General features: G+C 51.7%; 1 protein-coding gene across 1 annotated transcript in view; it reads left to right on the top strand.

Annotated features, from left to right (window-relative positions):
* Positions 1 to 15,519, top strand: part of LOC102935540 — a 52,252-nt gene that overhangs the window by 27,706 nt on the left and 9,027 nt on the right. Inside the window, exons 3-8 of the mRNA XM_043533863.1 lie at positions 357 to 419; positions 3,655 to 3,693; positions 3,862 to 3,936; positions 4,624 to 4,660; positions 5,614 to 5,663; positions 5,793 to 5,809. Of these exons, the coding sequence (XP_043389798.1) occupies positions 357 to 419; positions 3,655 to 3,693; positions 3,862 to 3,936; positions 4,624 to 4,660; positions 5,614 to 5,663; positions 5,793 to 5,809 (281 nt within the window). The remainder of the gene's footprint in view (positions 1 to 356; positions 420 to 3,654; positions 3,694 to 3,861; positions 3,937 to 4,623; positions 4,661 to 5,613; positions 5,664 to 5,792; positions 5,810 to 15,519) is intronic.

Below are 15,519 nucleotides of genomic sequence, written 5' to 3'. Positions count from 1 at the left end.
CTGGTTCCCTGCAGGGGTCAGGAAGGAGTAGTTCCCCTACACAGACATGATTGCCCTGTTAGCCTGGTGCGCTGCCGTCCCTGTGCAGCATCAAACACTGGCTGCTGCTGGAGCCTGGGTATGGAACTTGGTGGGCTGAACCCAAGCGATGGAGTTGGATTCTGGTTCTGAACTTCTCCTGACGTTCCAGAGCTGTTGGATCCAGTGTCCTGGTCCAGGCGCAGCTACTGTCTGATCTGCTGGAGTGAGTCTGAAGCACCTAAGGCAGCCCCATTGCTCCCTTCCTCGCCCCTTTGCTCTGCTGCTTTTGTCCTGCCTATTGCGAAGAGTAACTCCTGTCCTCCTCTCTGTTCTAGTGGCCATGGAAACAGCGCTGATCTTTCTGTGCTCTCTGCTGGTGTCTGTGGTCGTAGCGGATGGTAGGTATCAAGAACCACACACCTTGCACTCTGGAGGGGGAAGGGGCACAGCCAAAGGCCTCCGGGACCCAGGCAGACAAAAGCAGTTACGCATCCAGATCGGGGTGCTGGCCTGTGTACCCCCCGGGCTTGGAACTGGCAGGGGCACAACTGATGGGTGGAGGAAGCATCAGGACTTTTAAAAATATAACTCATTGGGAAAATATAACTCACAGCAAACAAACATCAGGGGAGCTGCTAGGGGAGGGCACTGGTCCAGCTTCAGGGACACCTGTTTGGCCAGCCCTAGACAGTCTGAGTGGGAACATGGGGCCATAAGCTCGGGTAACTCAGCCACTGAGAAAAGCACTTAGCAGGAGGCCATGAGAACCTGTCCGTATCCACCCTGCTTTACCCTACAGCTTCCTCCACCTTCTGCCTGCACCCACTCACGCTGCCTTGCATGTGAGCAATTGGCCTTAGGGCGTCTGACTGTGGCCACATCAACGCTGGGAGCTCGGGATGTGTTTCCCCAGCTCGCTCGCAATAGCTCGATGAGAACTAGCACGAGTAGAGAGTTGTGTCCCCACGGTAGCATGGGCAGCGCAAGCCACATGGAGCACAAACACTCCTGAAAATGGTGAGTGTCTACTTGGCACAGCTAAGCCGTGCCGCCGTCTCCCTGCCCCTCTTTCTTGCCAGAGAATGGCTGCTTGATAGGGGATGGGCCCATTTGCTTTGTTCACACCTGGCTGGGTTGTCCACTTCCCTTTGTCTTTGAGAAACTGGTTTAGCTCCTCCCCAGACTTATCTGGGAAACACGCTTCAGTCATGGCTTTAGCTTATGTTCATGACTTCACACATGACGTTGCTCCATACGTTTTGCCATGATATTACTGATCAGCAAGTTATGCATTTTCAGATGATCCCTCAGAAGGCATGCCTTGTACACCGATTATTACAGTGTGTCTAGGGTGTGAATATAGGGGTGCATTCTGTCACACCTCCCCCCAGAGAAAGCTACAGCCTGGGAGCCACTGGCTGACCTGGAGGCAACAGGTCGGGGCCCTCTCTCCTGAATAGGGCATCTGCCACCATGTTTTCTTTTCCCTTGATATGCACAATTTCCATATCAAATTCACATAGTGTAAGACTCCAATGCAGAAGCTTGGCGTTTGATGCTTTAGTTTTGTGCAGCCAGATGAATGGAGAATGATCTATTAATACCCTGAACTTTCTGTTGACAAGATAGGGCTGTAACTGCTTTACTGCCCACACAATGGCATAACATTCTTTATGACAGAATAGTTTTGTTCAGTGGGTGTCAATTTCTTACTTAAGAAAGCAATGGGGATGTTTCTTGTTGTTCTTCCCAGACTGCCTTAATACAGCCCCTAAACCAGGGTCTGAGGCATCCATGCACAGTTCAAACTTGTCAAAATCTGAGCTAGCTAGAACAGGCTTTTCAGACAAGATTTTCTTCATCTTATCAACCCCCTCTTGACATGCCTTTGTGCATACAGCTTCATTAGGCTTTGTCTTTTTACATGGATTTGTGATTGCAGACATGAGGTCACTGAACCCACACACACACCTTCTGTCACAGCTTATAATACCAGACCTATGAAAGATTGGACCTGCTTCTTTGTTTGGGGCATAGGCCAATTCACTATGGCTTCAACTTGGAAGGGATCCGGGGATATTTGATCTCCCCTACCCAGTGTGCCAAATAAGGAACTCCGGCTGATCAAGTTTTACACCTAGAGGCTTTTACAGTTAGGTGTGTTTTGTGATCAGCCCAGGTGTTGCTAAACAGGGCTGTATCATCCACACGGGCTCTTGCAGAGTCCTGCAAACTGTTTAACACTTGGTTGAGCAGCCTCTGAAAGGTGGCTCCTGCATTAATTAACCCAAATGCTAATGTTGTGACCCCACAGAGACCCATATCCGTCATGAAAGCAGATTTTTTCTGTGCCTCCTCATCTAAAGGAATCTTCCAGTTTCTGTTAACCAAATCGAAAGAGCTGAGATATTTAGCTTTGCTTAAGATACCCAGCATATCATCAATTCTAGGCGTAGGATAAGCATCTGGTATGGTGACAGCACTGAGTTTTCTGTAATCAACACATAACCTTACAGTGTTGTCTTTCATAGGGCCTAAGACCACAAGTGATGCCAAGAACTGTCAGACTCTTTAATTACTCCCAGGTATAACATGCTTTATGCTTCTGCAAGGGTCTGTAGGGTCTGCTGGGAGGTGGCTTTGGTTCTTCTGTAACAATTTTGTGGGTGAGCAAGTGTGCCTTCCCTGGCTTGCTAGAAAACTCTTCTTTGTGCTCTTGCAGCACGGACAACACCGCTGCCTTTTCAGCTGGTGTTAACGCATTGCAGATATTGATGCTTTCCAGAGACCGAGTCAGTTTGGCATTCAGCCGTCAAATCAATGAGGTGGCATGCCTCAGTTTCCCCTTCTGCACAGCAGATCATGTTTACCATGGCTCCCCTTCTGTGATAGGCTGTACATCTGTTTACATGCACCAGCTGTGGGACAGCATTCCCATGGGGCTTTTTCCCATGGTCTGTATCTTCATTCACCTCTGTCACCTCAAAAGGTCCTGCCCACATTTTTTGCATTTTGTATTTTGTTGCTGGGCTTAGGACTAACACCCAGTCTCCTATTTCAAAAGAGTGTTTCCAAGTATATTTATCATACCATGCCGTTCGTTTGTGAGGTTAGACCCATCATGTCTTTTAACTCTTTTTCTGAACCTTTGTACGTACTCAGCTACTGGCTCTCCCTCTACCTCCATGTCCCCTTCGCAGGCATCTCTGATGAGATCTAGGGGTCCCCCTCACATTCCTTCTGTATAGGAGATCAAAAGGGGAGAAGCCAGTTAATTCTTGGGGTACCTCCCTGTAAGCAAACAGCAAATATAGTAGCAACTCATCCCAATCTTGGATCCTCTTATTCACATATGTTCCTAGCCTAGATTTTAGGGTCCTACCTGGACACATGCAGACAAGTCTCTCACCTTACACTTAGCCTGTAGCTCACCAGGGCAGGGACCGTCTCCTTGTGTGTTTGTCCAGCACCCTGCACAATGGGGCCCTAATCCCTGATGGAGAGTCCTCAGCTCTACAATAACACAAGCAGTAATTCAATGCAAGTTAAACCTTGCATGCCTAGAGGGATTTGGTACAGTGCTTGTAATCACAATGCTCATATTCACAAACTTTTTGTCTGTTTTGTTTCCAGCAGCCAATCAAGAGAAGGAAAAAGATCCTTTCAACTATGGTGAGCATCAGAGTCCTTAGTGGTATTGGATGAGTGTGCACAGTATATACCCTCATGGTGCTAACAGAACTCTGTGTGTGCACGTGCATGTGTGAGACCTGACCATGTTTGTCTGAACACCGCAGCCCACTTGGAAATGAAAACTTCCCTTGCCTTTTTCCCCCCTAGATTACCAGAGTTTGAGGATCGGCGGTTTGGTGTTTGCCGTGGTCTTGTTTTCTGTTGGAATTCTCCTTATACTCAGTAAGTTGGTGAGGGCTGAGTCAGTGGCCCAGTGAGATGGTGGAAAGAACCTCATGGCTAAGAACTGGCTGCCCAGGGACGTGTCTCGGGACTGTGCTCCAGTGGCCAGCCTATGCCACAGCCCGAGCTGCTGCAGCTACACTGCTTCTTTACATCTCCCCGAGCTGGAAGCAGCCCTGCCAGCTGCAGTGTAGACGGACCTTAGTGTAAATGGGAAAACCAACATGCTTTGAGGGCCATGTTTCTGCTGAAGGGCCCTTATGCCCCTCTCAGTTCACTGGCGGGGCTACCCTCTTCCCCTGTCCCCCCTTCCCCAGTGGGATGCTGCACACTCCGACTCCTCAACGTTTATTTTGAGTGTTGTTTCAGACAGCACAGGAGGTGACTTTCTAACCTGTGGCGTGGCTCTGGGTCCTTTCCGCCACAGGCAAGAGCTCTGCGGCATCCCCCTGCCTGTCGTTCACCACTGCTGCATGAGACTCGGGAAGGCTGCTGGGAATGCTGCAGATCCACAGTGTACCTGCAAACGCAGCCCGCGAAACATGGACCCACGGCCAGGGGACTCGGGAGCTCCTGGGCAGTGAAGTTCTTGGGGAAGCACCGCTGGTGCTCTGGGGCGAATGGCTACAACCTATTCCAAAGAGAGGGTTTCTCTCATACGCTCATGATGTTTTCTTACTCTTCCAGGCAGGAGGTGCAGATGCAGCTTCAACCAAAAGCCCAGGTACGCGTGCGAGTGGTGGTTAGCCGGTGGACTCTTTCTGCCTGGAATTGGAACGCTCTTTAGACTCTTGACCCATAAATAAATCCATAGGTACATAGCAGCTGCTAGAACCTTCCCGCTAAATGAGGATCCACACTCTGTACTGCTTACACAGCCAAAGCGCAGGGAGTGCCCCAAGGTTCCTTGAGTAGCAAGGGCAGGATGTCTGCTTGGGGCTGACTGGGGTGCACTTCCCAAGGGCCAGGACTCAAGTTATTAGCCAATCAGGAGAGTCCTAGTGCACTCGCCAGCCTCGCCCGCCTGGGACACGCTTTTCCTTGCATGTTCCGATTGCTTTTCTCCTAGGGAACCTGCCAATTCAGTGGAGGTTGTAGCCTACGTGTAGCACATCCAGGAGCCCGGCATGCAGTCCCTGGCCCCACCAGCCATCGCATTGCAGGGTGGTGCAGTGGTGCGCCGGGGGCTCGATGCGGGCCTGCTTTATTTCCTGTAGGGCCCTGCAAAGGCCAGAGAGGCTTGTGCAAACTTAGGCTAACCAAGAGAGCCAGCCTGTACAATGGATCCTTTTCCCCTCACACCTCCCTCCCTCCAACAGACTGAGAGCATCTCCTCCCCAGTGCTCCGAGAGCTCACAGCCACCCCTGACTGCTGCTCTGTAGTACCCATATCTCTGAGTTGCTGGGGCTCCCACCCACCCCAGCTCCCGCCCTGGGCTGAGTCGGTTTGCTCTTGGTTTGGTGGTTATGGACAAGAGTCCACGTTTCTTCACTGGCATGCATTTGGGTCATAAAACTGAGGTCCTAACCTGACAGGCATTGAGCAGGCATAGCCCACCTGGTCTCTGTGCTCAGCCCCTCCCAGCATCACGCACTGTTAGCAGTGTCCAAACTCCTGCTCTGTGCACTGGCAAGGGGTGGCGCCTCGCAGTTCTCACTGTGCATCTCTCGTTGCAGAGCCCCTGGGGATGAGGAGGCTCAGGCGGAGAACTTGATTGCCTCAAACGGTAAGAACCTGGTTCTCTTGCTGCACACATGTTGTGTTTCATTGAAAGATGGCCCCTGGCTGCTTGCTGGGCAGGCGGCTGAGGCCTCTTGGTTGAACTTTTAAAGACGTTTTGCCATTTTCTTTGCAGCAACAGGGGCGCAAAAGGCAGAGAACTGAACTAGAGCCATCAGGTGAGCCACACCCAGCTTTTCGTATGTGCTGCTTCTCCGTGCCGGACAGGGTGAATGGCAGCCGCGCACAGGGCTGAGGTCAGAGCCTCGCTCGATGTTAGCAGGGATAGCGTGGGGCAGGGGGTGCAGTTTGTTCCGAGCAGGGAGCACAGGACCCCAGCACAAATCGGGGGGGGTTACATGTTACTCGGTTGTGCTGCAGTATTGGGTCCATTCCAGGATCCGGTCCCTGAGGCCTGTACTCAGATAAAGTCCCCGTGTGACACCTGCAAAAAAACCCAAGGGCCTGATTCTGGTCTCCCATGCCTGTGTGTGAATCCACCGAAGGTGAGACTGATGGGCGTGAGAGCCGAACAGGGCCCGACATGGCCCTCAAGATCTGGCCCTGGGGCTGGGAGTCAGGCCTCCTGTTGTCACTCAGATCCGGGCTGGTTTGCGGCAGTGCGATTTGTGAACGATAAAGCCACACACGTGCGATCTGTGCGGAGCGCAGCGGCGCGTCGGATTGTCTGTGTAACCTGCCTCTGCGTTGCGCGGGCAGGGCTGACAATTTACATTCCTCAAGCCAGTGCTTCCTGGTGTTCATGTCTCTGTCCCTTCCTGACCTGCGTCCTCAACACCATGCAAGCCGTAAGGCCACTGGGTACAGGATGGCTAGCTATGGAGTTTCCCTTCTCTAGGAGCTCTACATTACTGATGCTCCTCCTACTTTATAACCCACCTTAGAGGCATGGTCTTTCTGGAGATTTTGGGTTTTCACTGTACTCTCTGAACGCGGCTTGGTGGATCAGTTACACTTAAGGTGGTGCTTTGCTACCAGGGAAAGGTGCTTTGTGCCTCTGGCAAAGTGGGTGCTTAGCATTAATGGCTCTAGGGGCCTGTTGTTAAGATCTGTGGCCCTTCTGCTGGGGCTGTTTATTTGGAGGTTGCGTTCTAGTTGGCTAATTTGGGATGGAACCTCAAATACCAGGATGGGTCCTGGGGCTCTCTTAAGACATGACAAACCCTGCAAAACCAGGCACTTACCCCGGTAACTTGGCTTACGTTTCCTTGCTTCCACCTGCTGGTGTCCTGTTGTGCGTGCTGCTTGCGGCTCCATCTGTATTTCCTACTGGCTCTATGTAGAGCTGAGTGAATTCGCGAAGCACAGATTCATTTCCCCTCTGTCTCTGCTCAGGGACTCCCTGCTCACAGATGGAGTTTTCCTTGAATGTTTTTGTTGCGGTGACATTTTCTTAAAGTGATGGGTAGATTGCGAACCCTTGTCTGAGAGCGTCAGTGTCGTGCTCTGTTGGGTAGCAGGAACTGGTCAGGCAGGTCAATGCCATTGTGTCTGTTCTCGGATTGCATAAGTGCAGATGTGAAAATGTGGCACCAAAATACAGGATTTTTTAAAAAGAAAAATGTAAATTTGGGTCCCAGAAGTGTCTGCTGCAGTGAACAAGCACCTGCTTCTAGTTAATCTTTGCCAGACAAAGCAAGTGCAATCTGCCTTTTTCTGGCTTTTTCTTAGTGTCTCCTCTGCGTTCTTCCCTGATGAGGGGTTGAGTACTGACTCATTGTCCTCCCTTCTCACAGATCAGAGACCTGAGGACAGATACTTGGACCACAAATGCAGGCGACCTGCAAGAAAGCAAGAATGACAGCAACAGGTCCTCCTGAGGAGATGCAAAGAAGCTGTGTCTGTGTTACCCACTGTACTTTAATACTGGTTCTCTGTATAAAAACCTAACTAAACTCCACGCGCCATACTGTCTGCCTACACTGTAATGTGTAACGTTCATGTATAACGACCATCACCTCTAAGGCTAGCTGTTGACGATGTCGTATTAGTAAGTTTCTCTTCATTTTTCGAGTGCTGTTGAGTGGTGCGCGGCTGTGTGAGATTGTCAGGATGTGCTCCCCATGGCACTTTGCTTGGCACCACGTTGGGGGTGTGGTTCTTCGTCCTTTCTGTCTCGGGGGGTTGGGGGGTTGGGTGGCTGCCTCTCAGACCTAGGAGCATGGATCATACGCCACACTGCTAACTAAGGAAGGGAGGAGGGTGGGAATGGGAAGGGGGTTGGAAGGGGGTATTATTTTCACATCTGGGCTGATTGTGTTTTATTCTCTTGGCGGGGCAGGAAATCTGTTAGATCTGGAGATGGGTCCAAACCAACCCCCTGGCTCCAGACTCTGCATGTTTGACGAAAGGACGGGGGGTCTGAATCTGAACTCACATCCAGATTTCTAAGGTGGCCAAACCCAGAGCCCAGGCCCAGACTCCCTCCTGGGCTTTGGGGAGTTTGAAATCTGAATCCTGGCTCAGGATCTGCACCTGAGGCTCTAGTGAGAAACCCACGGCCAGTGGCACCAGTTGAACCAGAGCTCAGCTAAAGGCCTCGTCCCAGTTGTGGCAGCCAGCCACTACAGCCAGTGCTGTGCTGTGGATGGCTGGTGTGTGCACATGTGCAACACAAACGTTGCACGCTCCAAGCATTGCAAGCAGCAGGTTCTTGTTCTTGTGATGCAGTTTTTGTTTAGTTTAGACGGGGCTTCAGGAATCACTTCAGTTTTGTTTCAGTGAAACTGAATCTGCAGATAAAATACAACACGGTGCGGCTGGAAGAGACCCTTGGGGAGCGGATTGCAGTTGCATTTTGCAGTATCAGCAGTAACCTTCATGTGCCCCCGGAGCACGGCCCCAGGGGCCCTGGCTGGTGAGGAGAAAGCAGAAAAGCCAGATGCTTTTATTTCTCAGACCGCACTTTCATGCCAGTTTAAACCCAGGAGAGCTCTCTGCAGCATGTGGCTTGTCGCTGCAGCACCCTCCTCTCTGAGCTCACAGCTAAAATCGCCTCCCCCCCGGGAGATGTTATTGTAAATGTGATCTCTGTGAAATGCCCCAGCACAGTGACACTATGCGGGAAAGCTGGCTGTGCAGCCAGTAATCCTGCTCCCCGCCTCCCATTCTGTGTGACTCTGCGGGTCGGTCGGGGAGGAGGTCAGACTGTCTCTGAGGACTAAACAAGTCTCGTCTCAGACATTGCCTCTGTTAAAGGGCCAGTTCTTTTTTGTCTAAACCAGCAAAGGGATCCATGGAGCACTGCAGGAGATTAAACGCAGCAGCTCTTTACCGTGAGTGGCCACGCCTTTGTTAATTCCTTTCCAGTGCCCTGTGGTGGGGTACAGGGGGTCGAGTCCTTGGCATTAATGTCGTGTAATTCCATAGCAGCTAGACATTGTCAGCACCCACTTGCTGTACAACACTCCCCTCTGCCTCTGCAGAGAAAACAGCCCTGAATGGTGCTGGGTGACCCTCCAGGGCTCGGAGGGCAGCTCTGATAGGGTGGAGGCTGCCCCCATGCAGGTGGGCCATGCACCACTTATTTCTTATGCTGCCTTCATAGAATCATAGAATATCAGGGTTGGAAGGGACCTCAGGAGGTCATTTAGTCCAACCCCCTGCTCAAAGCAGAACCAATCCCCAACTAAATCATCCCAGCCAGGGCTTTGTCAAGCCTGACCTTAAAAACTTCTAAGGAAGGAGATTCCACCACCCTCCTAGTGAAAAAGTTTTTCCTAATATCCAGCCTAAACCTCCCCCACTGCAACTTGAGACCATTGCTCCTCTTTCTGTTATCTGCTACCACAGAGAACAGTCTAGATCCATCCTCTTTGGAACCCCCTTTCGGGTAGTTGAAAGCAGCTATCAAATCCCCCCTCATTCTTCCCTTCCGCAGACTGAACAATCCCAGGTGTAACTAGGAGTTAAGTGTTGCCAGCCTCTGTGCTGGCCCAGGGCACGGGGTGAATTTTCCCCCCAAAACTTCCCAAAGTCCAAACCTCTGATTACCCAGGAATATGGCCCAGTCCTGTCGTCTTTCCTGGTGACTTATGCATTACAAGGGGCAAACTCATGTGGTCAGGTTACCTCGTAAGGTTCCCAGCACTTGCCAGGCAGATGCACAAACCCAATGTGAGATAAAACAAGGGGAAAGAAATAAAATTAAATTCAAGGGAGATGAAGATTTCAGAACATCAGTGTAGGTCCAGATCCGTTCCAGGAGGATTTGGTGAGCAGAAGGAAGGTTTGTTTGGGATCCATGACTTCAGGACACAGTATTTTATTTTCCTCCAGTGGTGTGTGAGATGGGAAGCATCTCCTGTCCCGCAGTGTGAGGCAGAGTGAATGCGTGTTGTGCACCTCCAGACTCTTTTCTTTGTCCAACCTGTAGCAGGCAGTAAGATGTTCTTTTTTTCTTGGTGGCATTCTACTGATTCAAACAGGCAAACAAGCAAAACCCCTCCCAGTCGTCCCCCCCGAGTGTTAGCTGTACGTACACCATGAGTTCTGTGTTCAGAGTGACTTCAGTGTCTGTAGTGTGCAGTCAGTATAAAAAAAAATTAAAATCATATATGTAGAAAATGGCAAAATCTTGAATGTTGTAAAATAAAACCAACTGTCGTGTTTTCATTTTAAATCAGCAAAAACCTTGCTGCTGTGATAACGGACTGTTGTATTCTGTGTTGTGATCCAGAATCTACGGGGAAAACAAGGAATAAAATATCATTTCTATCTCAGTGATTCTCTAACTGTTTTGCACCATAATGCCGGGATGTCTAAGGGGAGGACCAAATCCTCTTTCCGGAGCGGAAGCGAAGGCCGGTGGCTAGCAGACCCAGCTGGTGAGGGGTTTGGGGCATGGACTGCCTTTTTGTTCTGTGTTTGCACAGTACCTAGCGCAATGGGGTGCTGGTCCGTGACTGGGGCTCAGAGGTGATATCACAAGACAAATAATAAATACGATGACTCTTAACAATCATTCAAGTTCACAGCTACAGCTTCCCAGGATGCAGTGCAATCTTCCCCTGACCAAGCAGCATGGTGCATCATGGGAGATATAGGCTGTCCAGAATAGGGGTATCGGGCACTCCCTTGAGGCAGCGCACCACCACAGGGAAATGCAATTTACTGTTGAATTGATTTGAAGTGAAACGCTTGGGGTCAGTTCCACAAACCACAGGGAAAGGTTTTGCTCAGGAGCGCTGAATCGCGTACCCATTTCGGAATCAAAGTATTTTGGAACTTTTCGTTCTGAGGTAATTTCAGTATGTCAACTTCTCGTCCCAATTTGGGCCAAATGTTTGTTTCGTTTTTTAATTGTTGGGATTTCCCACAGGATGGCCATTCTGCTGCTCGCATTGCTCTGGGCTGAGCCCAGCTTGGCCGGGCGGAGCAGCAAAGACAAGGGGGTGATTTTGACTTAAATCCTGGCGGGCATGGGGAGGCGGCGCAGTCAGCGGAGGATGGGGATGGTGCAGGCGCACGTGGGGGGCGGTCTCTGCGTGCTGCGGAGGGTAGTATAACCATCTGTGAAGGCTAGAGGTTAGCAGGGGGTGCACCCTGTCGAAGAGCTCTCTGCAGCTCGAGAGTTTGTCTCTCTTACCAACAGGAGTTGGGCCAATAAAAGCTATTACCTCCACCTGGTCTCTGCCCTGGCTCTGGAAGACTTGGAGTTAACTCAGCTCAAGTCACATGCCCCCCCCCCCACTCCCCCACAAGCATTGGGATAAGGAGCCAGTGTTCCTAAGGGCTGCCCCTGGCTCCCTGGCAGTGGATTTTGCTAGCCCTTGGCAGCGTCTCTCTGCAGGATGTTTCCGTTGCAGGCTGGCCCCAGCAGCTCATGGGGGGTAGAGCTGTGCCAGAGTCACGAGGCTCCCAGACAGTACAGTGTGTCTGTGTCTGCTCTGGGAGGCTGGCTCAGACGGTGCCAGGGCAGGAAGCTATTTATTTCTGCCCGCCGTCAGCGGAGGCCCTGCCCTCCTCATGTGGAAGCTGGATGTAGTTTAATGCCCAGATGTTTCTGAGACCCCCCATGAGTCTCATGGCAAAATCAAAATTCTGCTTATTTTAATAGAAAAGCTAGATTTCCAGGTGTGTGACGAGCTTCTGGTAGCGTCCCACTGGTCCCTGCTGCTCGGGAGGGGAGGATGGGTAGGGACTTCATTGTCTCCCAAGGGACAGAGGCGGCTCCAAGAAAGACGCCTTTTAACTGTTGAATAATGGCTTTAGGTTTCTATGCTCCCAGCCAACATGCCATGAATGAAGCCAACCACCTCTCCAGGAAGCAGACCCTGTTATCCTGGGGTAAACTGAGGCACAGAGCAAGCCAGTGGCTGGGTCTGAGGTGGAGATGTGGACAGAACCATGGGTTGTTCCCACCACTGCCTCAAAGCACCAGACCCACGAAAGATATTTTCCCTCGGGCTTATTTTACTTTGATGAAATAGTGTCACCCTCCATCTAAGCAGACACCCTGGTAAATTCCCTTTGGTTTCATGCCTCTCTCCTTAGCAGATCGGCACTACAAGGTCACCCACTGGGCAGGAAAGATCAAGCAGCGTTTCTGGAAAGTTTTGTTTTCACTTCAGCGTTTCCAAGACTTTTGTGCTTCGCTGCTCCAGCAGTCTTGAAAATACTTAAGAAAACAGCGCCCCTGGGGCAGGCCTTTTTTACGGTATGCAGAGGCCACTTGGAAGTTTCCTTTAAAGCAAATTGCAGTGGTTGGAGACAGAGCCTGGCATGGCGTGAGCGAGGCTTGGGGACAGCTCAGTGCAGTGTAGCTGGCGCACACACTGCTCGGGAGCGGGTGGATTCCAGGTGGTGAGTTACTGTGTTTGCTCCTGCTGTGGATCTCCCACGAGTCACTGGCGAAGGCCACCCGGCAGCCAACCTTTCCAATTAACACCACATTGCGTGCTGACTGGGCGTGCATTGAATTCTTGCTGGAACCAAAGCATAATTGAAGCTAATGTCGTCCTGCAGCTGGGCTGTGAAGTTGGACATGCAGCTTCATCTGCTGGGTACATCTGAGTTTGGACGAGTTTTCCTCGTGCTCACGAGTTGGGTGAAAAAAGTGAGCTGCACCTGACCTGGAGTGGCGAAGGCAACACTGCCTATGCTCTTACCACAGGCACAGCTAGATGCTGGGCCATCTAAAGGTCCTAGGGCATTTTCATGGGCCTCGGCACCTCTTGCATAAAGCTGCTGCCTCTCTGAAAGGCAGCAGGGAATGGCAGCCTTGCATCCAGCAGGCTCCCCGGACTTGAGCCTGGGGGGACTCACAGCTCCCAGTGGAGAGAGAGGACGTTCTCTAACACCAGGGAGCTGCTGTTCTGCTCACGGCGTCGTTCTGAAGGACGCACTGCTCAGTTCGGTATGACAGCCTCAGCCTGGAGATGCTTGCGGCTTTTGTATGGGCAAAGGCTGCGTGTGGGGCCCGTCTGTGGTTAGACCACAGGACTGGGAGTCAGGACTCCTGGGTTCTATTCCCAAGTCTGCTGCTGGCCTGCTGTGTGGTGTTGGGCGAATCGCATCATTCCCTGCGCTACTTTGGTAAAGCGCTTTGAGACTCGCCGGTGTGCAGAGTACCAAAAGGGCCTGGTAGGTTTATTCTCCACATGGCAGAGCTGAGTATCTCTGCAGCCACCTCTCTCCCTTCAACTGATCTTCACTCAGCTGCAACTGGAGCAGGTTTTCCAGGGGCCTCAGATCCACCTCCAGTGTGCTTCCCTCCTGCAGCAGCCCGTGGGGCAAGGGGCGAGGGATTCTGCTGTATGGCACTTTCCTTCCTTTACTGGGCTATCTACAGCAAAATCAAAGGGACACTTAGGCTGTGGGCTGGGTCTCCAGAACAGGGCGCTCCCAGGCCCATCTCAACAGGCTAGCGGCTTGATCCACAGCACAGGACCACCTCCGGCCTGTCTGGGGAAGGATCAGACCAGCCTGGAAGTGGTTACTCCTTTCTGCACAGGTGATAATACAAGAAAGAGGGGGAACAAACCCACGCCCGCTCCTAAACTTTAGAACGACAAAGGCAGATGAGAACAGAGGGGAAAGCTGGGTTTTCCCAGGATTCCTGGTGAATCTTAGAGCCAGTTACAGGGTGAATGTGACTATGGAGAGGACTGAAAAGCCACCTCCCGTCCCGTAGCTCTCCAGTGCTGCGTGCAGGGCCAGACACGAGCCAAGGCAGTGCAGAAACCCAGGGATGGCTTGGTCTGGCATCGGTAAATTCCAATGGACAGAGGTTGTGTTCTGTCTCCAAATGTCGCCAGCTCCTCTGTCAGGAAATGGTTAAACCCCCAAAGCCTCAGGCACTATCCTGGCTGAGTGGTGGGGTGACTAGGAGAGAAAGCCAAAGGGCCACGCTCTGCTGTGCAAAGCCAGACATGCTCACTGAGCCCAGGGTTTAACAATCTGCGTGAACCCACAGCCAGATGGAAGTGATGGAGGAAAAGGTCCCCCAGCCATGTACCGGCAAAGTGTTTATTGCCCCAACCCGTCGTTAGCAGAGCTCCGCCGGAGCCACCCCTCTGTGCCCTGGAGGTCCGTGCAGAGCTATGATGTGACCCTATGGCTCAGACTGTAAGTACTGGCTAATGACGGGAATATTTGTCTGTCTGCTTTTTGGGGCACAGGCAAGGTCACCACTGACCAACCAGCAGAACCCCAGTTTCCCACAGAGCATGCATGGAATGGGGTGTAATGCACCTGCCAAGACGTCCCTGAGCAACGGTGTGGGGCTAGCTCTGTGCTTTCAGCTGGCGGGTAGATCCTGCAGCCTGTGCACTAGGGCAGCTATGGGGCCTGATTGTGCTGCAATGAAACCAGGGGTTTGCTGTTTACTCCAGGGGTCTCTGGGCCCCAGGGGATCCTGAACTGAGCCATCAGTATGAGGCAGGGCAGCATTGCTGAGCCTGTGATGGGAGCGTGGAAGGAAGAATCGGGGCTGGGAGTGGTTGGGCTGGGAGAAGCCTGAAGAAGAGGCTGAGGATTTGCTGGCTCCTGGCCCTGGTCTGCCTTAATCTGCCCTTGTCTTGTCTCTGCTGCACCCTCTGGCTGCTGCTTCGCCAGGCTGGGGAGCTCTGTAAGATGTCATGTTCCTTTTGAATTCGCTTGCAACTTTCTATGTCTGCACTGCACTTTCGTCAGTAAAACTTTTGTCGGTCAGGGGTGTGAAAAAACACCCCCCGATGAACAAAAGTTTTACTGATGAAAAGTGCCAGTGTGGACAGCGCTTTGTTGGTGGGAGTTGCTCTCCTGACGACAAAGCTACGGCCCCTCGTTGGGGGTGGTTTTATTTTGTCGAATTACCTCCTGCCGACAAAGAGCGGCTATACTGCGTGCCTTATAGCAGCCAGCTGTTCCGCTGTAAGGTGTGCAGTGTAGACATCGCTTTAGTCACAAGGAGGAGGACTGTGCCCTTTCCGAGCTGAGTTCAAGCTGCAAAATTTGGATCTTGTGTGTGTGTGAGATCTGTAGAACCTCTGCGCTAGCTTTGTGCTAATGTCAGCCAGGGAGACAGGGTTCCTTCCCTGGAAGCTTGTAGTAGAAGAAACTGTGGGAAGCTGCCCCTGCTGCTCAGCTGTGGCTTAGTGCCCATTTGCTACAGCCCTGTGAGTGGCCAGTGCAAACAGCAAACAATGCCTGTGCTCAACTGGTGAGGCGCCAGGAGGGAGCTGACTGTGTCTCCTGACTAATGACAGGCGATAAAATCAGTTTTGTGCTAGGAGGAGGGAATCCTTCCAAGTCACCTTTCAATGGCCCCATTTTCTGCAGCAATTTTAACAATAACCAGAGATTTTCAGAAGTGTGTGTGTGTGTGTGGCGAGCCAGCCACTTTGCACTATTGAAGCTGT

This window comes from Chelonia mydas, chromosome 22, assembly GCF_015237465.2.
Source record: "Chelonia mydas isolate rCheMyd1 chromosome 22, rCheMyd1.pri.v2, whole genome shotgun sequence".
In the NCBI taxonomy this organism is placed as follows: Eukaryota; Metazoa; Chordata; order Testudines; family Cheloniidae; genus Chelonia; species Chelonia mydas.
This window is presented reverse-complemented; position numbering and strand designations above follow the sequence as displayed.